The following is a 26,045-nucleotide window of genomic DNA, read 5'->3' as shown; positions in this document are numbered from 1 at the left end:
GTATTCATATGTAAACTTTCCCGTAAGCAGGTGCCCTTCCCCCGGAGCTACCACTTGGCACATGCCTACAGCAGTTTTATGTAAACCAGAAAACACACCGTAGAGACATTAAAAACTCTGCCGCACAAAACAGGAAATAGATTGGAAATAGATGAACATTAAATGCATACATGTAATATTTTAGATACAGTGGCATTAGTTTTCGGCAACCAGTTTTTGAACAAGGAATTTAATTTGACATAAAAAATAAATAAAAATATGCACTCCCCTTGTAAAACCCTCTCCTTCACAGGATTTGGGATGACTGATAATCTAAATAAACCTGGTTGGTGCTGTTTCAAAGGCAAATCTATGCCTTAAGTATTACATATGGTGACCTAGACAATGCCAACCATGGAAAATAGCCTCAAAATGAATCCACAGATGGGCAGATCACCACTGCCAGAAGAAACTCACAAGCCTGGCATGTGCAAGAAGGTTTCAATCACTTCCAGCTCAGAGTAATCATAAACAAAAGAAGAAAATGGGGAAATAAGTGAAGACTTATCCCATTACAATTCATAAAAACATTCTCATAAATTCCCTCTTTCTGCCATAAGGGCTGGATGCACGCTGGATGGCAATAACTTTAAACGACCTGACAGTGAAATTCTTGGCTCTGTGAGAGGATGCCTCCAAATTCTTTTTTGATAGTATAACAGTAGAAATGTGACGAGTTAAGCCGCATGGGGTATTTTGTGTTTTGTGGATAGACAGTACCTGACAGGGCTCAAGCTGAATGTCTTTCATGTACGTGCACGTATGCATTAAATTAGCGTCTTAACTAGGGTTAAGGAGAACTGGGAATAGTAGGATCTTCTGATCTGCCCATATTCTGTGTGGCTAGTGACAGTTCAATAAACATGTATCTGCTAGCCTCGAGAATGTGTGAATGTGGATCTATGTGTGGGATTAAATTATTATACATTCCACACTCTCTGCAAATCCATAAAGTGTCCTGCGACTGTACATCAATGCATCGGGGAAGCCGGGAACTGTGGGAAGAGGAGTTCTGTAAATACTCTTATAAAACAGATAAAAAGAGGCACTTCAAAAGTAATTAAAGGTTTACAAAGCAAACCTTTAAAAACTAACTTTAACCCTTTACCACTTTAATTTATAGGCTGTCTGAGAACAAGACCGTACTCATTGCCATCGTTAGGAGGATCATGGCTACAGGTTTGCTACGGAAGTTAAGGAAACATGCTGTGCGGTGCGTGAAAAAATAATGTATTCAAATGTTAGACTGTATTATACTTCTATGTGAATTTGGACCACCAGAGTACCAAACGATCCCTTGTAGAAGACATCCCCACTCACTTGCTACTGAAGCTTAATTCTTATGGGTTTATTCACAAATAACATATTAGACCTTATTGATGGTACGTCCTGTGGGCACTACCAGCTCTACATACAAGGATGGACTGGCATACCAGAGGATCCTCTGGTGAGCCTAGACACTTATACTATAGTAAGCCCCAAGAGTCTAGGAGAAAGAAAACATTTGGTTGTATTTAGAGCCAATCATTTGCCACTAAGGTCTATTTCTTTGATTCAAAACCTACTGGACTTTATTGCTGATATAGCGGTTGAGCCCCAAGAATAATGTCCCCTGGAGGGCCCAAGAAACACTAGTCAGACACAGCTTACACCATTATGAGTGCCAATGTTGCCAGTATATGTTGCAAAATGAATATACAGCAACACAGTGCCGAGGGCGTCTTTCATATTTGTATATAGGCCCCCGCCAGAATCCGCCATGGCAGGATGTTATTGCAATGCCCCCCGGCCCCATTGACTATAATATGATCTGGCAGAGATCCAGCTGCTAACCAGCAAATATGCCGGGATTCAGGTGGACAAAAAATGTTACGTGCAGTTCTGTCCAAATCCTGCCAGATTCCATAGTCAATGAGGTCGGCAGGTATTGCATCTGGCTATGCTGGATCCAGAGAGGTCTGGCAGGCTGTTCTCTGCTGGAACAGCCTGCCGGAAACCTATAATGCTGCTGTTAAACTAGCCTAAGTAAATTTAAAAAAACTGCGCTCAAATAATACTGACACACAGTGACCAACTAATAGCTCTGTACATAAGTTATCTGACAATGCTATAAAGTCCCTAATACTAAGAAAAGACATACACTTTCAATAGCTGCTGTTTCTTCCACCCCCCTATTATCTATGCATATTTAAACAGCATGTTGGACTTCAACATGCCCGATCCTTTGTTCTGAAGGCCAGAGGGGTCTCATCCTGCCATTTTCTGCTGGTGTCAGCTTATTTTTCATGAGGCATGGTGAAATGTAGCATGCTGATCTTTCTTTCTCCCGATACCTGTCATTAGGGGAGAGTGGGGACACCACAATACACATTAGATGGTCAGTCACACCGATTCAGCATATGTCCAAGTCCCGGGACCCCCACCAATCAGCTCACTGGAGCTCTGGTGAGCACAGGGACCTCCCGGGTGGTTACCAAGCACAGTGTCCTATATCATAGACCGGCTGTGCTTGGCACTGCAGCTCAGCCCCATTGATGAAGAGGGCTAAGCTGCACCAATACATAGGGTAGCGCACAACATTATCTGTGAGTGATAACGTGATATTAGGCCTTTCCGTTTATTTCTATCTCCACATGGTTTAAATTGTTTGTATTTTGGAGTTGTTGAATTTTTTCAAACCAGCATAGTCATGTGGCTAATGTACGGTGACTTCACATGGCCTAGAAAGAGGCTGCGGCGCCTATTGAGCACCCCACCTCGTCTACTGGCCAGGACCCCCACTGATGTGATATTGATGACCTACCTAAGGATAAGTCACCAATATTATTTTCCCGATAACCCCTTTTAATGGATTGTATGAGATTTGAAAAAGGGGGCTACTTTTCCCAGAAACAACGCCACGTCTGTAGCATGTGCCTGTTATTTATACAAGGTTACACTTTTCACATAGGCCTGAGGACATCTAATCCCAAACTATGAATATCTCAATATCAAGAAAAGGTTAGAAGCTATGTTTCTTCTTCCACCACATTACCCAAAGCAGCTTGCACTGTCTTCTGAGATGTCAAAGTTTGACAGACAGATTGGGGTAAATTAGATCAAAGGTTAAAAAAAATGTAGAGTTATCTCCGTTGAAATCTGCAAATATTTCAAGCTTTGGGTTTCTTAATAAAAAACAGATTTAACAAAAGGTTGAATACAGTTGTCCTAAAAATTGACAAGAGAATCTCGCGCATACGGCGCTATAGAAAGGAAAATATTGTGTTTTCTTTGATGCAATAAGAAAAATATGTGAATTGAAAAAGATGTGTAAATGTTGTGACATCTATGAAGCAAGCGCTGCCTGCACATCAAATAACAGAGAGTCTTTAATTGTTGAGGACGCCGCTGCTCGGGGAATACTGCTGTCAATAGTTCATGGTCCCGGGAATTATCTAATCCTTAGGCCAGGAACATCTGACAATGTAAAGAAAAAAATTAAGGTGGTGGCACTAGGCCAAGTGGCTACAAGCCACCTTCTCAGCTTGAAAGAACTCGATGGATTTGAACTATATGCATCTGGGGTTACATATAAGAAGTTTTGCAGAAAAAAAAAAATTGAACCAGTCAGACAATCCATATCCATTTCTTTTGGACTAATGGAGCTCTGTCTACATCTATTCCGTAGAACTTAATAGAGCAATGGACTGACATGACTACGACTCCATTCAGACAGGGGACTCATGGACCCCTAGTTCTCAGAACTGAAGGGTCAAGGACCAAATTGTGATGACTACATGACTCAGAGTCAGAGCATCTCCAAAATTAAAGGTCTTGTGGAGTATTGTTGTTATGCAGTGGTTGGAACCTAGCAAAAGTGGTCCAGGACCAGTGACAGAGACATTAGTGTGACGAGGCTCACCTATAAGCATGAGGAGCAAAGCCTAGTCCATCTGGTCTGATTTCTCAGAAGTTAATGTAGAACAAACTGCTCAAAATGTTAATGCTGGACACCTTCAGAGGTCTTGTGCAGACCATGTGTTACATCGGTCATGCACAAGCTGCCCAGCTTTCTCTGGTAGGCAAGAGTGCCACTCCACTCATCCAGTGTCTGTTGCAATTCCAGAGTTCAGGTGCCTGTGTCCTGTGTGACTATTGGAGGTATTCTTCATTAAACCTCATATTACTCTGCACTATTGCAGGAGTAAACCCTCTATGGTTCTGTGGGCACCTACTTCTGATGTGTTAATCAGTTTCTGCTATATATGATGCGCTATTTGTCTCACTCACTGGCTAAGCAATAGGTTTACTAGCTTGCTAGATCCTGGTTGCTAGATCCTGCAAAGGTGCTATTATCTGCTTGTCTGCCCGTATATCGACTTGTGCATGATTCCTAGATTCGGACCCTCTGCCACCTGACCTGACCCATGCCTGATCACCGTACTGACCATAAGCTGCCTGCCATGACCTTTAGCCTTGTTTCACAGATTTGAACAAACTCTATCTGCCCTACCCTCTGCCTGTTATTGACTACAAGTTTTACTTGATCCCTCGGTGCCCTACACTGGTGTCTCTGACCCCCGTGGATCAGCTGTCAACGACACTGGGAGTACACAGGAGGTAGCAGCCTGGTGGTTCCCCTGCAGCAAAGTCTAGATACCTGTATAGGGACTGTATAGAGAGCCTTAAGTTTAGTTCTAAGTCAGACTGGTTTACACAGTGGTCCCACACCCATTGATCATTACACCCTGCTTTGACACAACACTTACGGCAGCACAATGAGGAAATACACAATATTAGGAAGGTGGTTTAAATGTTAAGGCTAAAGCTATATTTTTATTCATACACCTAGATACTGTATATATATATATATATATATATATATATAAACACACACATTTCAATGTCTCTCCTTTAGCCACAGGAAACCTTATGACACGTCCAGCCTTATATCTTTATGACACATGATTGGGGACAGTGGCCTCTAACAAGAAGACTTTTCAGCTCACCTTAAATGATTTTCTCGGTCTGGTTTCTGCAGCAGCTTCTAACACCTCTTTATAAGCAGAATTGCAGCTTACACATTTTGTGATTATGACTCTTGGTGAGTAGCACCATATTAATAGATTTCAGTGGGTTTTGGCATAGCTCAGACACATTCCGTCTCCTTTATTTGTTGCTGGGGTTTATTTTTACATGGAGCAGTCAGATGCCATTCAGAGGTTCTCAGTGCGTTTTACTGTTTTCCTACATGGTTTTCTGGACCTGGTGATGTGACCACGATCGCATAAACCACTGAGTCAGGAGGTTCAGCTTGTACATTTATATACAATGAAACCACATGACAATAAAACGCAATATTAAAAAGCAGATAATTGCTTCCTAGCACATGGATGAATATATCTGTCATTGCTAATGAGGTCTGTCATGTCTATGACCAACCTGTATCAGTGAAGAGACAGCGAGGAAGGTGCAGTGAGGATATCTAAATATAGTGGACCAAGAATTCTGCAGACCTATGTTTTGGTATGAGGTTCAATCAGTCTTCAGATATGTGTTAGAATTAAATGAATGGTTGTTCGTCTTCTCTACGAACTTTTTTTGGGCTTATAAGGGGTTTCCGGTTGCATCAACATCCTTTAAAATAATCATTTATGAAGGTGGCCATCAATTTGTAATGTATCACTTTTAACTTTATGGCTCCTGTCTTCCGTTTTGGGCTATGGTCACATGTCCATGTCGCTATTAATGATTTATTGTGTTATGTCCATGGGCGAGGCAGTGATAGGGGAGTGTCTATGTAACTAGATGGGTGGGAGGAGTGATAAACTAGTGGGGCAGTGATTGGGCAGTGTCTCTGTAACTAGCTGGGTGGGAGGAGCTATAAACTAGATGGACATCGTTAGGGGCAGTGATAGGGCAGTGTCTATAAACTAGCTGAGTGTTGTTAGGGGCGGTGCTGGAGGTGTGGCAGAGAAAAGAGAAGTGCATCATGGGTTTGGTTGGATAGAACAACAGGAAGTGCTACATATAGGATGGAAACCAACCAGAGTGAATAGTTTGCATAGTGAAAATGGGTCAGGAGAGACCAAATTGATAAAAGATGTATCTGAGATAAGAAACTACATGAGCATAACTATTTAAAAAAAACATATCAATCCCAGAAAACCACTTTAAGGCATATTTTATTTTTCAAAGCTATATAGGTATATTTCACGGCACTCACCCAGTTAGTAGAAAATTCGCTTTATTCAGTCATATCCCGACAGGCCTTGAGAAAGCATCAGATGACGCGAAACGGACTTAAGCCGGCTGCATCTGTGGAGTACTGCTTCCCTGCATCGTGTATATAGCTGAATAAAGCGAATTCTCTACAAACTGGGTGAGTGCCGTGGAATATATCTATATTTCTTTGGACTTTCTTCATGTGTGCTTTCCTCTGCTGAGCTCCCCCACTACTTGTGCCCTCACCAATCTGAACTTCGATAGTGCTCTGGGTAGTGTCGACCATCTGCCTTTTCTTTTGTGGAGTATGTTTTTATTTTTGTCTCTTCCCATTCTATCAGTCATAACCTTTTCTTAGGCTATGCAGTTATTTGTGGGATGGGTCGTACATTTTTACAAGGTTAATCCCATCTTGTATGGGTATAACATATTGCTAGTATATGTCATCACTTTATGATTGTTAGAAGTCTGATCTCAGGGACCCCATAGATTCTGAGAATGAAGGAAGGGGCCCCTGGTATTCCCTGCACACTATGCTCCATAGGAAAGTGTAGCTGTCCCCATTAACTTAAATGGAGCAGTTCCTCTGCCGAGCGGGAGGCCAGTATAGCAACAAACTGATTCAGCGCTGCGGCCCCTTCATTCTCAGGATCAGTGGGGATTCACTGAACCCAATTATATAGTGACACCATATCACAGACATATGTCCTCACTTTATGAGATGGGAATGCCACTTTTAAGGCATTCTTGTCAGGAACATACAGTGGATATAAAAAGTCTACACACCCCTGTTAAAATGTCAGGTTTCTGTGCTATAAAAAAAAAAGGAGACAAAGATAAATCATTTCAGAACTTTTTCCACCTTTAATGTGACCTATAAACTGTACCACTCAATTGAAAAACAAACTGAAATCTTTTAGGTGCAGGGAAGAAAACACAATAATGTGGTTGCATAAGTGTGCACACCCTCTTATAACTGGGGATGTAGCTGTGTTCAGAATTAAGCAATCACATTTAAAATCATGTTAAATAGGAGTCAGCATACACCTGCCATCATTTAAAGTGCCTCTGATTAACCCCAAATAAAGTTCAGCTGCTCTAGTTGGTTTTTCCTGAAATTTTCTTAGTCGCATCCCACAGCAAAAGCCATGGTCCACAGCGAGCTTCCAAAGCATTAGAGGGATCTCATTGTTAAAAGGTATCAGTCAGGAGAAGGGTACAAAAGAATTTCCAAGGCATTAGATATACCATGGAACACAGTGAAGACAGTCATCGTCAAGTGGAGAAAATATGGCACAACAGTGACATTATCAAGAACTGGACGTCCATCCAAAATTGATGAAAAGACGAGAGGAAAACTGGTCTGGGAGGCTACAAAGAGGCCTACAGCAACATTAAAGGAGCTGCAGGAATATCTGGCAAGTACTGGCTGTGTGGTACATGTGGCAACAATCTCCTGTATTCTTCATATGTCTGGGCTATGGGGTAGAGTGGCAAGATGAAAGCCTTTTCTTACGAAGAAAAACATCCAAGCCAGGCTACATTTTGCAAAAACACATCTGAAGTCTCCCAAAAGCATGTGGGAAAAGGTGTTATGGTCTGATGAAAACAAGGTTGAACTTTTTGGCCATAATTCCAAAAGATATGTTTGGCCCAAAAACAACACTGCACATCACCAAAAGAACACCATCCCCACAGTGAAGCATGGTGGTGGCAGCATCATGCTTTGGGGCTGTTTTTCTTCAGCTGGAACTGGGGCCTTAGTTAAGCTAGAGGGAATGAACAGTTCCAAATACCAGTCAATATTGGCACAAAACCCTCAGGCTTCTGCTAGAAAGCTGAACATGAAGAGGAACTTCATCTTTCAGCATGACAACGACCCAAAGCATCAAAATGAAATGGCTTCACCAGAAGAAGATTAAAGTTTTGGAATGGCCCAGCCAGAGCCCAGAGCTGAATCCGATTGAAAATCTGTGGGGTAATCTGAAGAGGGCTGTGCACAGGAGATGCCCTCGCAATCTGACAGATTTTGCACCCAAAAAGAGCGCTGTAATAAAATCAAAAGGTGCTTCAACAAAGTATTAGTTTAAGGGTGTGCACGCTTATGCAACCATATTATTTTATTTTTATATTTTTTCTTTCCTCCACCTAAAAGATTTCAGTTTGTTTTCAATTGAGTAGCACAGTTTATAGGTCACATTAAAAGGTGGAAAAAGTTCTGAAATGATTTATCTTTGTCTAATTTCTTTTACATCACAGAAACCTAACATTTTAACAGGGTGTGTAGACTTTTTATATCCACTGTATATCAGAGCATATTATTTATATATATATTTTTTTATTATGGTAGAATGCACAAAAACTATTTTGTAATTTTTTTGTTTTAAAAATGTTCATTGCTGAAATGTTCAAGGGGTTGTTTCATCACAGACAATGAGGGCGTATCGCTAGTATATGCCACCATTGTCTTATATATCTATATATATTATATCGAGAACGGAGCCCTGAAAGTGGTGGAGAGCACACTGCGCAGGAACAGCCACGCTCCATTCATTTTCTATGGGGCCACCGAAAATAGTCGAACTATCTTCGTTGGGCCCATAGAAATGAATGTGAGCTGTGGCCAGTCATGCGCGGTTCACTCCCATTTACTTCTATGGGGAGTGCGCTTGGTGGTGGCCGGACCGGAGTCCTCCAGCCCCTTCTTGCGGGGCTCCGTTCCCAATATAGGTGCTGGTCTCAGCAGTGGGACCCGCACCTATAAGACAATGGTGGCATATTATAGCCATATGCCCCCATTGTCTGTGATGAGTCATTACAAGTGTGGTAATATCTAATAAGTACTTGTTTTAATTGTTTTTTGCATTTTATTAAATCAAGATAATGTATTTAAAAATGTATTTATTGCATTTTTATAATTGCTCATTACATTTTTGAAAGTCCACAGACTTCTATTAAGTATAACTAAAGTATGCCATAACAGGATTTCACACTGGATAGTCACAGGCCCAGGGCTATCAGTATTTAAAGGGGTTGTCCAGAGTTCGATATTGATAACCTATATGACTCCTGGCACCACTCCTGCCGATCAGCTCTCTGAAGAAGCTGCGGTGCTCCAGTGAGCACTGTGGCCTCCTCCTAGGCCAGTGATGTCACGTTCATCAGTCACATGACTATTCACTATTCAAGTGAAAGGACCTGAGCTGCAATACCAAGCACAGCCACTATACAATGTACAGCACTGTGCTTGGTATGCTGTGAGGAGGCTGCAGCACTCAGTGGAGTGCTGTGACCTCTTCAAACACCTGATTGGTGGGGGTGCCAGGAGTTAGGCCCCCACTGATCAAATACTGATGACCCATCCTGAGGATTGGTCATCAATATCAAACCCCCATAAAATCTCTTTAATTATCAGCCCCTGCAATGCAATTGCAATTGAAGACGCATTGGGATGGAGGGAGTACTGATCTCTCCTTCTCGATTGACAGGGCCAGGCGAAATGACTATGCAGGGACCTGGTCCAGGCAATCATTAAGGAGAGGGAGGGGCTGGCAGAGGATGCAGGAGGGGAATGTTGCACAGAGTGGCTTGGGCCCACCCTCAGTGCACTTAACTGCTTATCTCCAGAATGAAGAAACAGATCATTAAGTGAATGGTATCATTACATTTACCTGAAATAGCGCAACGAGGCACTGTGTGTGGTTTACCAATAAAGACCCCTGTAAGGGGAACTTCAGAGACTCAGTTGAATTCAGCTAAACCCCTTATAAAAATCTTATAAAAATTTGTGTATATAGATAGATAGACAGATAGATAGAGAGATTTGCTTTTGCGATTTTTGTTGTAGAACATGTGTTTGTGTTTCATGCTTGGGTAAATCTCCCAGCATATCTCTAGATTAGTAACAGAGTATGTATGAAAGACCTAGATGATCAATTACTGCTCCATGTTCCAAATGGAAGAACTGAAATTTATCTCCAACATCTGCCATATGGGCACTGGAGAGATATGCATGAAAGGGAGTAGCACCACTAGCCACTTCAGTACGTTTAAGGCAACATCAATGTCATAATGCCCAATCTCAATGGATCTTTATGATCAAAACGGAGGAACATCCCTTCCATTTGACTGCATGTATGTCACAGCTCTACAAAGACTCTGAAGAAAGATCTTCTGCTTTACAAACTCATTGTTGATTTTTAATAAAAAAATGAATTGTCGGCTCTGTTTCTCAAGGTGATAGATAATTGCTTTGCTATAGATAAAGAAGTTGCATCTGTTACCAGGCTTTAGTCAAAAGTTTATTTTAAAGGTGATGTCCAGCAGATAAAAAATTCTGAGACATGGGATGAATGAGAAAGGGGTGAAAGAAAAAATAAAATAAAAAATTCATCATTGATCCCCTGCTGCATCTGTTCTGATGCTTACTGGGTCCGACATTGGCGCCTCTCAAGACAGAAAATGCCCGCTGATCCAATCACTGGCAGAGGCCAAGTTAGAAGTGTCTAAAAAAAATAAGTGTGGTCTTCACGGCAAGAGCTCTAAGGTTTAGATTCAGACAAAAAATGGATAAAATTTTTGGAGCTATTCTCAGTCCCACATATGCTGAATATAATAAGAGGAACGTGCCTTTTAATACATTTGGCACAAATCACTCCACCTATATTTTTTCTTATATTGGACCAAATACCTTAGTACATGTGGGCCTCTGTCTTTAATTTCTTGAGTCTTATTTAGAAGCTAAATACCAACATATGTTTTATTCATGTGAAAGCACCACACTACACTGAAATAAAAAAGATGAACCAAATATCCGTCAACATTTATTTGTTGATAAGGCCAAATGAACCTTATATCCTCGAAACATGTATTTTAATTTCATGACGTAATTAAAATTCTGCTCTGCCGAATCTCTATAAGTCTTTGCAAGTAGCTATGTCAGTAGTAGCTCTTTGAATGTAAGGTAACCCATATTTTAGGTCAGAGGTGTTCATAAATAAATGGGCACATCTTTAGTACATACATATTTCTCCTTAGTAACTACACTCCCTAGAGATATTTTTGAAATACTGCAGAGATTGAAAGAGCATAAGGAATCAAGAACTGCAGAGCGGAATGGGATCTCTCTCAAAGACATTTCTTCTTTTTTTTTTTGTAAGTGGGAATCAAGGCTCCATTTACAGTAAATTATTAAATTGTTTAAATGTCATCATTCCCCTGCCAAAATAACTTTTATTTTAATAAAACACATTTTTGGCAAAAGTCCACTCGCAATACGTTTGACACGAACCGGGTCTGTTACTTTTAAAGCGCTAAACATCTTGGGCTTAATGAGGGCCTAAAGGCAAGCAAAATGAAATCTTTCATTAATAACAACCATCACAGAGTCACACGTTTTCAATTTGAGAAATCCTAATGTTTTGACAATATATTCACATTTCTAATGTCTTTTTTGTCGGGGGGCCTAAAGGCAAAACAATGGAATATATTAGATGTAGATGTACAAAGAGTGCAGCTTTATCAAAAACATCGAAAATGTCCTTTGAGAACCTCAAAACAGAAGACATATTCCACTATGCACAAACATTCCTGCATTACACCTCTGAAGGTGCAAACACGATTCTGGTGTGATGTATCATACGAGCTCCACCTATAATACAACTACCCAAAGGCAGCCTAAGAATGACCACACTTATGTTTTAATCAAGCTGGCTAATGTATGTTGAGTTGATTAGCAAGTTGACGATGCTGGCACCTTCCTCCAGGGCTAGTGTGTCAAAGAGAAAAGCAAAATTGGGCATCCAAAAAGTTATGAAATTGCTGACGATCCTTGCGTGACCACTGCGTGGACTTAAAAAGTTTGAACAATACAGACAACTATTTGGTTGAATAAATCTTTTGTTAGACCTTATAACCATCTGCATGTCATTCCAAACTTTGAAAAATAGCTGAACGGGTTGGAATACCTTCTCATCTTCTTGCTTTTGGAAGCCTGAGCAAATCCGGAGTTAAAAAGAGTTTGATTATCTTTTAATATAAGTCAAGTGCTAACCAACAGCATCAGAGAGAGAGAGAGAGAGAGAGAGAGAGAGAGTATCATAAGCAAAAAGGTGTACTTCATTTATAATAGAAACTTATTTGTGGAGGTTCCCAAAAACTGCGTGAAAAAAATAAACTTTGCACTTTTATTGCTAGTAAATATATTTTAAAAATGTGGGCATCTAACCTGATCTGGAGAAGGTCTATGGCTAGAGAGCGTTCTCCCAGGAGAACGATGATGGTGGTGATGGTGATGGTGGTGATGGTGGTGATGGTCATCTTCATAGTTGTCTGCTATTAGCTTCATCCTGTTCTGAGTCTGAAAAAGAAATTGAAACAAGCAAATCATAATCAAGTAGCTGTTGCGATTCTCATTCTCAAAAAGATATGACCACAGCATGTATGGGATTGTACAACAGGTTTGCAACAACTTGTGTAATACAAAGGAGGCAGAAGGAAGGTGGGGTAGACCGATGTTGAATTAAATTGTGGTATCTGACAAGACCTGCAATGCAAAATATTAGGAGGGGAGAGGTACCAACTTGCAAGAAGACAGTAAGCAACAGGATATAAATCCTCTACTGCATCTGCTTCTTGTAGGTTCCACATCTCAAAAAGGCTTACACTATAATATTACTACTTGCAATGTTTGAAGAAACCAAATATCCACTACTTCCCTGTATAGCACTGTCACTGTGGAGTGGATCACTGTCCTACAACATTCATGTTAATGCATGAGATGAACGCAGGTGGACGGATGACATAAATTAGATTCCATATGCAAAAGGTCAAGTCTTGATTTTCCATGGATTAGAGACGCTTAATTTGACTTGTCAGGACCATTTGACGAATTGGATGTTACGTTTTTCTGACTTTGCTGTTCAGTTGATTAAGATATAAAGGGCCCTTTCTATGAAAGCTCTGGAACAAATTCCAAACATTACTCTCAGACATTAATTTTATGGGAGGATTTTTTTAAGTGCTGAACAATGACAGTGCGTATACAGCATGACCACGAGCCACACAGAGAATGAAGAATAAAGAGACTTCATTCAGTTATACATATATGTTACCTGCTTAACACTGTGTAGGCAGCATGGACTCCACAAGACTTCTGAAGGTGCCCTGTGTCATCTGGCGCCAACACTTTAGCAGCAGATAATTTAAAGTGGTCGTCCCATAGCACATATCCCATATGCACAGGATAGGACAAAGGATGTGTCAGATCGAAGCAGTCTAACTGCTAGGGCCCAGGCTGATCAAGAGAATAGGAGCCCAGTGTTTCCCTATTTGAAAGGATAGGTGGCTGCCTATGTAAATAAGTTTGAATGGAGAGCCGCGGACATAAGAAAGTGCCTGCTCCATTCAAATCTTATGCCCTATTCTGTTGAAAAGGAATACGTGTTTGCTGTGGGACAACCTCTTCAAGTGCTGCAAGTTGTGAGGTGGAGCCTCCATGGATCAAACATATTTGACCCTTAACCAAATGTATAGACATGAACGTTTATCAGAAGAGTTTCTTGGAAGCCTCCTCTTGTCTGGTTTCCTACGCTCTTGTTGGTTAAGGTTGCAAAGATTAAGAGGATCAATCCTGCTCAACTTTCTTACACCGATTGGGGGAAAAACTTTCCAGTGGGCTGATGCCCAGGGGGCCAGCTAAGCTCTCCTCATGGCCACCAGTCAGGTAAGTAATGATCTGACGCTCCCCTCCTGACTTCTGAATTCAACTGCATTACCATCCTGAGGCAACTAGAGTAGGTGGACAGAAGGTGGCAGATGGTACTGGCCACTACAGAAGGGCGGCTTCTAGGGAGGTTTTTTGTGCTGCTGGGGCATTATATTGTGATGCACTGTGGTATTCGGCTCTGGTGGTGTGGTATTTTGTGTTGAACTATGTTATTGCTGGTCAATTTGGACCCATCTACAACATGAGGCCACTATTCGTTTATTTTCCAGGGCCACTTTAAGTTCCCTGTCTGCCCCCATGGGCAGCCTCTATAAAATGTATGCCCTTGTCACTGATGGGATATGCGCTGAAGAACCAAAAGGTAATATATCAACTCAAGATGCCAGCAGGACAGTTTGAGGAGCAAGCACCTACACTGGCATTCTGAACTTGTTTTATCTGCATTTGGATTTAATAGTATTATTTCTTACTTGTCTAACAACTAAAAAAACTATCAATCATATAAAGATAACTGGGATTTTCCCCCCAATATCTACCACATGTCTATACCAGATATCAGAGCCTCTGAGGCTCTTTTTTTGTAACAGCAGAAGGTTTTTTTTTTTTTTTTTTTTTTAAAGATCTTTTTATTGAAATGAGAATCCACAAGTACATCCATGGACAAAGAACATCGTGCACAAAAATAGCATCAAAGCACATTGTACAGGCAATTGTTAAAGTTGGAATCCTCAAATCACATTTTTACAATTTAAGCCCCCCCCCCCACCCCAACCCCCTTATTCGTGACCCCATCCCGAACCCCCCTCCTAACTCCCCACCCGTGAACACCAATCCAGGACCTTAGGACTGGAAGCGGTATCAGCACTGAGCCGCTCCTCCTACCCCCCCAAGATTTACTCCCCAAGTGCCAAGTTACACCTCCAGCTTCCCTAAACTATTTGCAAGCTGGGCCTTGAGATACCAGCCAGTCTGTTTAAATGGAGCTATAAGCTCTTGTATTTCGATATCGGATAACCGTTTCTCTAGCAGAAGGTTCTATGTCAGACACCTGTACAGATATCTACAACCAAAGTCACATCCAGATGTAGAATACAGGAGGCCATCTCAGGCAATCCTCATTTCCATTTACATCAAAGAAGAGGTCATCACACAGGAAACTGTTCTACAGAACTCAGACATGATCTATGAAGTGCTCCTTGTAGCAGAACTATGCATATAAACCAAGATTACAAGACAATTGCCTTCTTATTGAATCTATTAAACTTGTACCTTCTCAAACTTCATACTTATGCCTGTGTCTAAGCTTCCATAACTACAGTATTTCTCCTTTCTAGAGGAGTGGTAGATCCCTCTTGGGTATAAGTTACATCGCAATACTCAGACGCTAATGTTTACAACTTTAAATGGGCAAATTGTGAACGTACATTATGTCACAGAGATACAAAACTCTAAACATATGGGGGAAAATTTAAAATACTAAAAATTTTAGGAAGAAGAAACATCTCATCCCATGCAAGACAAAGTTTTGTCTTAAATATCTAATACATTTGACTTATATGCGGAAGTAAACATAATCCTCAAGTAGAATCATTAGAAGATAAACTTGGAAAGTAGGCATTAAGGAAAGTGTTTACAGTTTTAGAAGAGCCAAGTCAAAATGTCTAAAAGATTATTATTATTTTTATGACCAAAATGTAAGACACATTGCACTTTTTTCTTTGTAGATCTGTAGCTACATTTTATTGTCAAGGCTAAAAGTGCAAAGTTTGCAATCTATGCAAAATTCATTAGCTCAGTGTAATCTAATAGCTAATAGAAAGTATGTAAGATGGCTGTGGGCTACCTTACCTACTGGGACCCTGTTCAACAGACCAGGTTGCACATATGGCATATCCACAGCTGGGTGAAAGTAATCTGGGTAATGTCTTCCCAATTTCACTTCTCAAATGAAAGCCTTAAAGAAGCACTCCCACAAATCTTTTTATTCTCCAGCCCGTTAGAAAAGTGCATAATGTAAATTGTAGTGAAGGTAATTTTTGTATGTTATATATGGACATGAAGTCAGGTTATTTACTCATTGCTATAAGACTCAAATTGAGGCTCTCATAGGAATGAACAGAGAATCTGACTTCCTGTTCACACATAAGACAGTGTGTCAGCTGGACAGTTTTGGTCACATGACACAACCGGGGACAAGAACAAAGTGAAAAACTCACAAATACAACCTCCAGAAAAAAGATTAACTTCTCTACAATTTACATTTTGCACTTTTCATGCATCATTCACAGGCCAGAGAATAAAAAGGTTTTGCAGGTGTGTTTCTTTATGGCAGCCATACACATTAAGGTTGGCCCAACCAACTGTTTTGATTTTTTTACTTGTTTAGCTGATGTTTGTTCATCATGTTGGAGAAAAAAAAAAGGTTGAAATTCAATATGCTGATCTTCAGTTCTCAAGGCAGATAAACCACCACCAGAGATGTTGGGCAGTGGCTAATTTTCCTTACCTATTAAGAAGACATGCACTTTCATTGGAACTGAGCATTCATTTGTAAAGGGAGGTCGGGAGCATTAGCTATCGGCTGAATGAGCACTGGGCGAAGAGCTATAGAGGTTCTATGGTCACCTTAATAGCTCATGTTTTGAATTTATAATAAAACTTTTGATCTAGGTATAAAAATCATATAAAGTGGACATGGTCATTGAGAAAATCTACAAAGAATTCCTTTAGTTCAATGTATCGGTCAATCTGGCCAGAGTATGGAAATCATAACTTCACCGTTCATCAAGAATGTAGATGAGATCAAGTTAAATCAATTACTCATGACGCACATTCATGGAAATTAACACAGCACGGAAGTGAACTCTTGGTGGCAGATGAATACCAGTCTACCACGGCTCCAGGCAGCGTAGAGTTCAGCGCTGTTTGAGAAATAGAAGTGAAACTTTGGTTCTAGCATAAATGAGAAGCGCTTTAAAGTGTTACAGGCCGAATATCTTTCTAATCCAAAGATTTCATCTCCTAAAGCCTTCAAACATGGCCCATCTGGAAGTCCTTCATATGGATATTAAACATCTTTAGACTGCTTTTTTTATTAGTGAATTGGAATTAAAATTCCAGAGAAATAACTGGTGCAAAACAAAATGTGGGTTATCCACATAAACCTTCTCATTACACGGGTCTCTCTGATTTATACTTCCAAATGAGAGCAGAGTTTAGCACCGCAGGCCATGATACATTAATGTGTGGCAAAAAGCAAGCAGAAGGCAGCTGCTCTCATAACCCTTTAGATTTAGAAAAAGAGAAAAAGAACTAAAAATCACAAAAAAATATATTGTATTAGGGCTTGATCACATCTGCGTTGGAGACTTCGTTTGGGGCCTCTGTTGCAAATTCTGTAAAAAAAAAACGAAGAAAATTTCGCTAAAAAAGCAGGATCCCGAATGCAAACCGAACATACCCCATTATAATTAATTGGATCTGTTTGGATTCATATGGGTCAGTTTCAAATCCATCTTTACATATTTTTGTATAAGAATGAATAGTAGTGGTGTGAACTTAGCCTTAAGTGGATGCTCAAGATTCAAGATGTCTTAGGAAGCATCAGAGCTTTCACACTGATGGTGGCCATAAACCTCGGCAGGACCAGCTATTCCTCTGAACTTCTCCAAACACATGCACATTTGGTTCGGCTGCATGTTCTTAAAGGGTAAAGATACTTTCCCCCCCGACATCTGCCAAATTAATGTCTTCCATACATCTAATCCACATTAGATGATTGTCTAGGTGCCACAGTCATGTTTATTTGTACTTTTCCTTCTAGTCCAATATTCAGTTTTTAGGATTTTCAGTGACACACAGGTCTAGCCTACACCCAATCAGCATTTATATTATGTATTACATAAACATAAACATTTTTAGTTTTTGGGGGCTAGTGGATACTGTGGATGTCCATTATCTGCCCTACATGACCACTGCAATTCACCAGTAACCAAACTTAAATTTTCTTTTGATCATATGAAGCATACATACACAGGTACTTGGCTCCTTACAGTACAGTTATTGGAGATATCTGTTATAATGAAATGGGCACCAGGACTCCCCTGAAAGTAAACAACGAAAAATCCCATTGAATGACTGCACGCAGAGTTCTTGTATGAGTAAATAAGCTTTATTTGCTGAAACCATAAAATTACTTTGTTGGACCTTCTAGGTGAAACATTTGGGTAAGTACAGACATAGGGGGTCATTTACAAACAGATATACGCCACTTTTTGGTGTATATCTGTCGCAGATCGCAGGCCAAAGTTTATTTGTGCCGCAACATACAACTTTTCCCAGCTCACACCAGGACTAAAAAAGGAGGCATGGCATGGGTGGGGAAGGGAGCGGACCAGCAGGCCCGTCTCATATATCATTTTCTATACCTGTTTTAGGAGTAGAAAAGGGAGTCTTAAATAGATTTAGATAGGCAGTGGATATGCCGAAGTTATGTAGAGGCCGGCGCATCTACATAAATTTGGCGCATCCAACATCTGCTAAAGGGGTATTAAGACTGGCTTCTAAAACGCCAGTGTTAATAAATGACCCCTTAGCTCCTTACGGTCCCCAAAAGTAGGTAAATGTTCTGTAAAGTACTGCCCACTTTTACAACCTGGAACAGAAATACAAAAATAATCTAGTTCATGTTTTGTACATATACTTTTGTACATATACTTTTTCCATTAAATATCTAAAAGGCTCTGTATGTGAAAAACATTCTCTACCGAGACTGGCACAGACCGTCAGGTATTAATATAACCCTAATATTCAGGAGGTTTAGTGTGGATCAAGTAAAGTGAAATAAAAACCCATGATTGACTGGTAATAGAGTGAGCAGCTTAGCAGCAATCTGTAGCTGTAAAATTCCAATATTTAAACTAAAAATATTTTAGCTACGTGGAATTAAGAGCCCGCGCTTTGATCAGTCATCTGGATGATGTTAAGACTAAAGCATTTATGAACGCAGTTTAAATAAGCAAAAACAATAGGCCAACTTGCCAAGAGATAGAGACAAAACAAGCCTTTCTTGTCCCTCTCCTTTACCACCCTTATAGGCTTTCCAAGGGCAATTTCTGATTAGATGTTCTTGTATTTTCTGTTTTGCAAAAGGAAAAAAGGAATAAAATATACTATAATCACAAAAAATTAACAATAATTTTTGAGAATTCCAGTAATACTATATTCCCAGAAAATAGGAAAACATACTTGACACAAATTCAGCTAAAAAGTACAATAGCTACAGTAGTAACTGTAAGAGACTGAAAATGTATAGCAATAGGATATAAAACAGGATGCATTTTGGACTGTAGGAGAAAACCAGAAACTAAAGGAAACACAGGTTGGACAAAATCACGAAGATGCTGCCCAAGTGGGATCTGGAGACATGACTTCAACATAGTAATAGAAAAAAAAACTATTCAGAATGCTTATTTTTAGAAAAACAGTCTTTGCAAGGCCAATTTCTGTTTTCATGGGGTTTTTTTTGTTAAAGGGAAAAATATATAACACACTGACAAAAAAACTAAGGCTATGTACACCTTTGGGGACATTTTTTTTGGGGCTAAGAATCATGTATTCAATTGGTCTTTATTAAAAATATTGAGCTGTTCTGTCACAAAGGGTTAACTGTTTCTGTAGCTGTGTGCATCCTACTTTCACTTTGAGCAGTCACCTAATAACACTTATCTCTAAATTACTAAGAGATCATTAACATTTATTTAAGCTACATTCTTATCAGTAAGATGAGGATTGAGCTGTGATAAATGTTTATAATCTAAGAGAGAAGAGATAAGGAGCCCGTCAGCTCCCTGAATGACGGAAAAGAGAGAAAATAAAAATCTCTCTGTTAGAGCATCTCAACTCTGTACAGAGAAAATAATTCCATGTTTTTAATAAAGATCTAATGAAAAAATGATTCTTAGCTCATAATGAGTACAATGCACCACAAAGGTGTACATAGCCTTTAACTTGAAACAATGCTTTTTAAGATTTCCCAATAATATCCCATTCACAAAAATAGCTACGATACTAATTGTAATAGATTGAAAATGTATAGCAAAAGGATACAAAACAGGATGCATTTTTGATTTAGGAGAAAAAATAGACAGCAACTAAAGGATATAAATTCTGGGCAAAATCAAACTTCATGAAGATGATGCCCAGGTAGGATTTGGAGACAAGACTCCAATGATACATTGTAGAGAAGCATGCACTGGACCCAATGCTAAACTGTGTGGGTCTCTCTTTTTATCATTGACATATAACTTCTATATCTGTCATCTTAATGCTTGTTCAACCAACTGCTATTCCTTCCAAAATGCCCCCCCCCCCCCCATACAAATGTGCACAGTCTGAAGTTAGCTGCTGCCAAACACTTCTGCAGTGTATTATTTCCTATCAAAACAAACGATTTGCCAAATTGATGTTTAAAATGGCCAACCCTTCTTCCTTCCACAGGACTCGGGACTCCCACACACACACACATATGATAGCAAGCCAGCCCTAGGAAAACTGATGGTTACAGCACATACTAATGCCCATGTACAATATGTTTGTAAAGGTCAGAGCCAAAAATCTAATTGTAGCAAGACAAGCAGAGATGAGTGGATCAATGTGACACAAATTGGATTCAACCAAAATTTTGTAAAAATTTGAGTTGCATCAGAGTGCAAATTTTTGGGTAATTCGATTTGGGTATATTTTGGTGTGAGAGAGAGAAAGAAAAATGAAACAAAATGTTCAAAAGGTGAGAGACTAAAGAGAAAAAACATGAGTCCTAGAAGACCTCAGTGTCGGGTAGAATCTAATTGATTTGGGAAGAATTGATTTAGGCCCAAATAGGATTGGTCTACCAATCCGGACTAAATCGAACCAGAATCAAATTCTGAGCAATTCGCTCATGGGCAAAAAGAATTATAAAGAGATACATAATCACATACAAATGTACTGTCAGACTTAGGTTGTACTTTCAGCAGGAAAATGATCCTGATTGACAAACTTTTGTGCACTCTACAACAGGGGATGGAGCTACCAACAAATATACAGCAGAAAAAGCAAGAAAAAAACTTGTGGACATCTAAAGTAGGAAGCATCAGGATGTACAATGCTTACACCATTAGAAAAGCTATAGCATGGTCACCAGTAAGAATCTGCCATTGAGCAGAACCTGTCATTTGTACTGCTCCTACACACAGGGATCTCCACCCAAATCAAACATTCATGACCTCTAAATCTGAACTTCATCTGTTCCATCTTCATTACCACCTGTCTTTGAAAAAACCTGGAACATGAGGAAGGCCTTATAGGCCTTTCTTTTTTGGTATTATGTCCCTAACCTATATCTGAGGGTACAGGAGCTCGAAATAAGATAGTGACTGGAGACTAATATCGTATGAGTGAGTGTGATGTGTAAGTGTTGTGAAAATAAAAATTGGTCAGATATTCCAAATAAGAAATTTCCTCCGAAAGTTCTGCCTACATACTATAGAAGGAACCATATTAGGACATGTTCTGCATTAGAAACAGAAGTAAAATAATGGAGGAAAGTGGGAGAACCTTTACCTATGGCTCTATGTAATGTACATAGACAAATGGAGACATTAGTGGAGGTAGATGAAATCCCGAGGATAACCAAATATGTAAACTAGCCCAGGAACAGTTCAATAAAATCCATCACACTAGATGACTGATCTGAAAGTAGGGTGTGTATCTCAATGCACTATACACATCTGGTTCTTGGTCCTGAGTAATATTTATTCATGCTGTTAAATAAAACAAAAATTACCGCTTGATGTAAATAAAATCCACACGATTCTGAATGCACATGAAAGATGTCAGCTAAGTCACAACGAAATCCACATGCAAGCAGTCTACAATAAAGCATCTTCATATCTTGCATGAGAGCTTCCAACAATCGAGGCTGGCCTCAATATCATGGCATGCTCTGCATTATCTGCATCTGCACTTGTATTTTATATTTATAATCATCACCCTTTGAATTTTTTAAGGGATCACAAGTGGTATCAGAGCCTTCAGAACAGAAGGACCGCAGCAGTACATTAAAAATAAACCACCTCACTAGTTTGTAAGAAGAGAGAGAAAAAAAGGGACAGATAATTCTAGATATTTATTGCTTATTTATCTACTTATATCTATTTATATAATATCTATCTATTCTATCCATCTGTCCGTCTATCTGCAATTATAATTGTTTCTTATCTTTATACAGTTGCCAGAGAAAGTATGTGAACCCTTTGGAATGATATGGATTTCTGCACAAATTGGTCATAAAATGTGACCTGATCTTCATCTAAGTCACAACAATAGACAATCACAGTCTGCTTACACTAATAACACACAAAGAATTAAATGTTACCATGTTTTTATTGAACACACCATGTAAACATTCACAGTGCAGGTGGAGAAAGTATGTGAACCCTTGGATTTAATAACTGGTTGAACCTCTTTTGGCAGCAATAACTTCAGCCAAATGTTTCCTGTAGTTGCAGATCAGACGTGCACAACGGTCAGGAGTAATTCTTGACCATTCCTCTTTACAGAACTGTTTCGGTTCAGCAATATTCTTGGGATGCCTGGTGTGAATCACTTTCTTGAGGTCATGCCACAGCATCTCAATTGGGTTGAGGTCAGGACTCTGACTGGGCCACTCCAGAAGGCATATTTTCTTCTGTTTAAAGGGAACCTGTCACCGGGATTTTTTAGGACATGGGTTGCTAGATGGCCACTAGCACATCCGCAATATCCAGTCCCCATCGCTCTGTGTGCTTTTATTGTTTAAAAAAAAAAAAGATTTGATAAATATGCTAATTACCTGAGATGAGTCCTGTATGTGAGATGAGTCAGGGACAGGACTCATCTCAGGTTAATTTGCATAAGTATAAAATTGTTTTTTTTACACAATAAAAGCACACAGAGCTATGGGGAATGGGTATTGCAGATGTGCTAGCGGCCATCTAGCAACCCATGTCCTCAGCTCTACACACAAAATCCCGGTGACAGGTTTCCTTTAAGCCATTCTGTTGTTGATTTACTTCTATGCTTTGTGTCGTTGTCCTGTTGCAATACCCATTTTCTGTTGAGCTTCAGCTGGTGGACAAATGGCCTTAAGTTCTTCTGCAAAATGTCTTGATAAACTTGGGAATACATTTTTCCTTTGATGATAGAAATCCGTCCCGGCCCTGATGCAGCAAAGCAGCCCCAAATCATGATGCCCCCACCACCATACTTCACATTTGGGTTGAGGCTTTGATGTTGGTGTGCTGTGCCTCTTTTTCTACACACATAGGGCCAAATTTATCATTTCTCTGACAGCTCACTCCACTTTCACATATGGCTAAAGTCAGTTTTAGCTAAGTCAGATTTATGATCGGCCCTTTAAGACTGTAATAAATGTGGTTTGACGGTAGCAGTTTATCCGTAAGTAAGCAGCTTTACAAAAGTCGCACGTCTTTACGAAAAAGTCGCATGTTCTATTAAAAAGTCTCATAAGATAAGCTTGGTCCTCACTGGAGTGAAATTTCACTTTTTTGGGGACTTTTTAAATAGTCCCAATAGTAAATCTGTCTAGAGATTCATTTACATAGTAAAACACACCCACTTTCAGAAAACTGGCGAGCATAGTGCAGAGCAGAAAAAAGTCACTAATTTGTGAGCAGTTTTAGCGATTGCGCAAAAATTTTCGACTTTTTCACTCCATTATTCTGACTTGAGCTAATGATAAATCTGGCCCATAGTGTTGTGTGTTTCTTCCAAACAACTCAACTTTGGTTTCATCTGTCCACAGAATATTTTGCCAGTACTGCTGTGGAACATCCAGGTGCTCTTGTGCAAACTGTAAACGTGCAGCAATGTTTTTTTGGACAGCAGTGGCTTCCTCTGTGGTATCCTCCCATGAAATCCATTCTTGTTTAGTGTTTTACGTATCGTAGATTCGCTAACAGGGATGTTAGCATATTCCAGAGACTTTTGAAAGTCTTTAGCTGACACTCTAGGATTCTTCTCCACCTCATTGAGCAGTCTGCGCTGTGCTCTTGCAGTTATCTTTACAGGACGGCCACTCCTAGGGAGAGTAGCAGCAGTGCTGAACTTTCTCCATTTATAGACAATTTGTCTTACCGTGGACTGATGAACGGCTTTTGGAGATACTTTTATAACCCTTTCCAGCTTTATGCAAGTCAACAATTCTTAATCGTAGGTCTTCTAAGAGCTCTTTTGTGCGAGGCATCATTCACATGAGGCAATGCTTCTTGTGAAAAGCAAACCCAGAACTGGTGTGTGTTTTCTATAGGGCAGGGCAGCTGTAACCAACACCTTCAATCTTATCTCATTGATTGGACTCCAGTTGACACCTCGCTCCAATTAGCTCTTGGAGATGTCATTAGTCTAGGGGTTCACATACTTTTTCCACCTGCACTGTGAATGTTTACATGGTGTGTCCAATAAAAACATGGTAACATTTAATTATTTGTGTGTTATTAGTTTAAGCAGACTGTGATTGTCTATTGTTGTGACTTAGATGAAGATCAGATCACATTTTATGACCAATTTGTGCAGAAATCCATATCATTCCAAAGGGTTCACATAATTTTTCTTGCAACAGTACATAACCTCTTTGGGTCACATAGTGCACTAATCATATCTGGTATCACCAAGGACACTTTGTCCACTTTAGTAATAAACCATAACATTATTATTTTCTATTCTATGTACTTACTCAGTTTGCCTGTATGGTAACTGCAGTGCTATACAGTATGCATGGCTGTATTTACAACTAGGCACTTTAGGGCATGTGCCTAGGGCAGCACCACAGTAAGGGGTTCATGTTGCTTGACAGGGACAGGCAGGATCAGGTAAACACTCAATCACCATGATGAAGGTGTGGCCAGAGGAGGGAGAACAAAGCCTCTAGGACAGTGATGGCGAACCTATGGCACGGGTGCCAGAGGCGGCACTCAGAGCCCTCTCTGTGGGCACCCGCACCCTGGAGAAAGTCTATGGTGTACCAGTATGCCTTAGACTTTTCCTGCAATTCATTCAGGGCAGGACGCACTATGAACAGCACAGGCAGCGCACTGAATGCAAGCTATTATAGCTAAATAATAAAGTACATGGAAGATAGACTATACTGGACTGTAGCATTCAGGGTAAATTGCTGTGTTGGCACTTTGTGATAAATAATTAGGTTTTGGGTTGCAGTTTCGGCACTCGGTCTCTAAAAGGTTCGCCATCACTGCTCTAGGAGTAGAAGCAACACCCCCCATGCTCTTATTAGGCTCATTGGCATAAGATAAAACTTAATTTCTCACGAAAACAGAGGGACATAGAAAGAAGGGACAAAGACTGTTAGCTTCAGCTGACATTAGCACATGTCTGAAGTTAGCCAATTTAATAACAATGTTCCTGATGACAGAAGCCCTTTAAAGGAGGTCTTTCTGTCTTTGCTATAACACAGTTACTGAAATATATTTAAAAAAAACATGTTGGATGACCCCTTTAAAGGTCCATCAGTTATAGCTGTATATCAATATATTAGGTTATAATATTAATTAGTTTGGGGACAACCATTGTAAGAGTCCATAACTCTTAAGAAAAATAGTAATTGGTTCCAAAGCCAAATATCATTCCAAGAAAAGAAAAAATGAAGATATAAGAAAAATTTGCAGATAACTAAGACAAGTCCTTACATAATATAGTCAGGAGTAGATGCTCGAAGCTGTAAATCACTTTCTATGATGAGCACAGGAGCTTCTTCAGGGTCCTGTATAGCACACAGTGTACCAGAAAAATAAAATGGAGTTGTCCTCACCTGACGTCCAAAGGAACAGATCATCATGGCACAGACTGAAGGCAGTACAGGACATTTAGTAACACACTGTACTGCAAAAAGGAGCTACTAGACAACCAGTATGGATGTTTTACCAGAGAAATGGCCATGTTGGTTGGATCTAAGTCTGAAGCACTGTATGTTGAGTCTAGTTTTAACGTACGATGCCCCAGGAAAGACCATGTTGAAAAT

The 26,045-nt window shown here is 39.9% G+C and overlaps 1 protein-coding gene across 4 annotated transcripts in view; it reads right to left on the bottom strand.

Moving 5' to 3' along the window:
* ERC2 (ELKS/RAB6-interacting/CAST family member 2) overlaps positions 1-26,045 on the bottom strand; it is an 881,888-nt gene that overhangs the window by 221,361 nt on the left and 634,482 nt on the right. For all 4 annotated transcript variants that reach the window (XR_006390837.1, XR_006390839.1, XR_006390838.1 and 1 more), the window contains one exon: positions 12,470-12,601. Coding sequence is in view for 1 of the 4 variants with exons in the window: in XM_044300746.1 (XP_044156681.1) it covers positions 12,470-12,601 (132 nt within the window). In the remaining 3 variants the exon portion in view is untranslated. The remainder of the gene's footprint in view (positions 1-12,469; positions 12,602-26,045) is intronic.

Source organism: Bufo gargarizans, chromosome 7, assembly GCF_014858855.1.
Source record: "Bufo gargarizans isolate SCDJY-AF-19 chromosome 7, ASM1485885v1, whole genome shotgun sequence".
NCBI lineage: Eukaryota > Metazoa > Chordata > Amphibia > Anura > Bufonidae > Bufo > Bufo gargarizans.
Note: the sequence above shows the minus strand (reverse complement) of the source record. Positions and strands in the feature narration are given on the sequence as shown.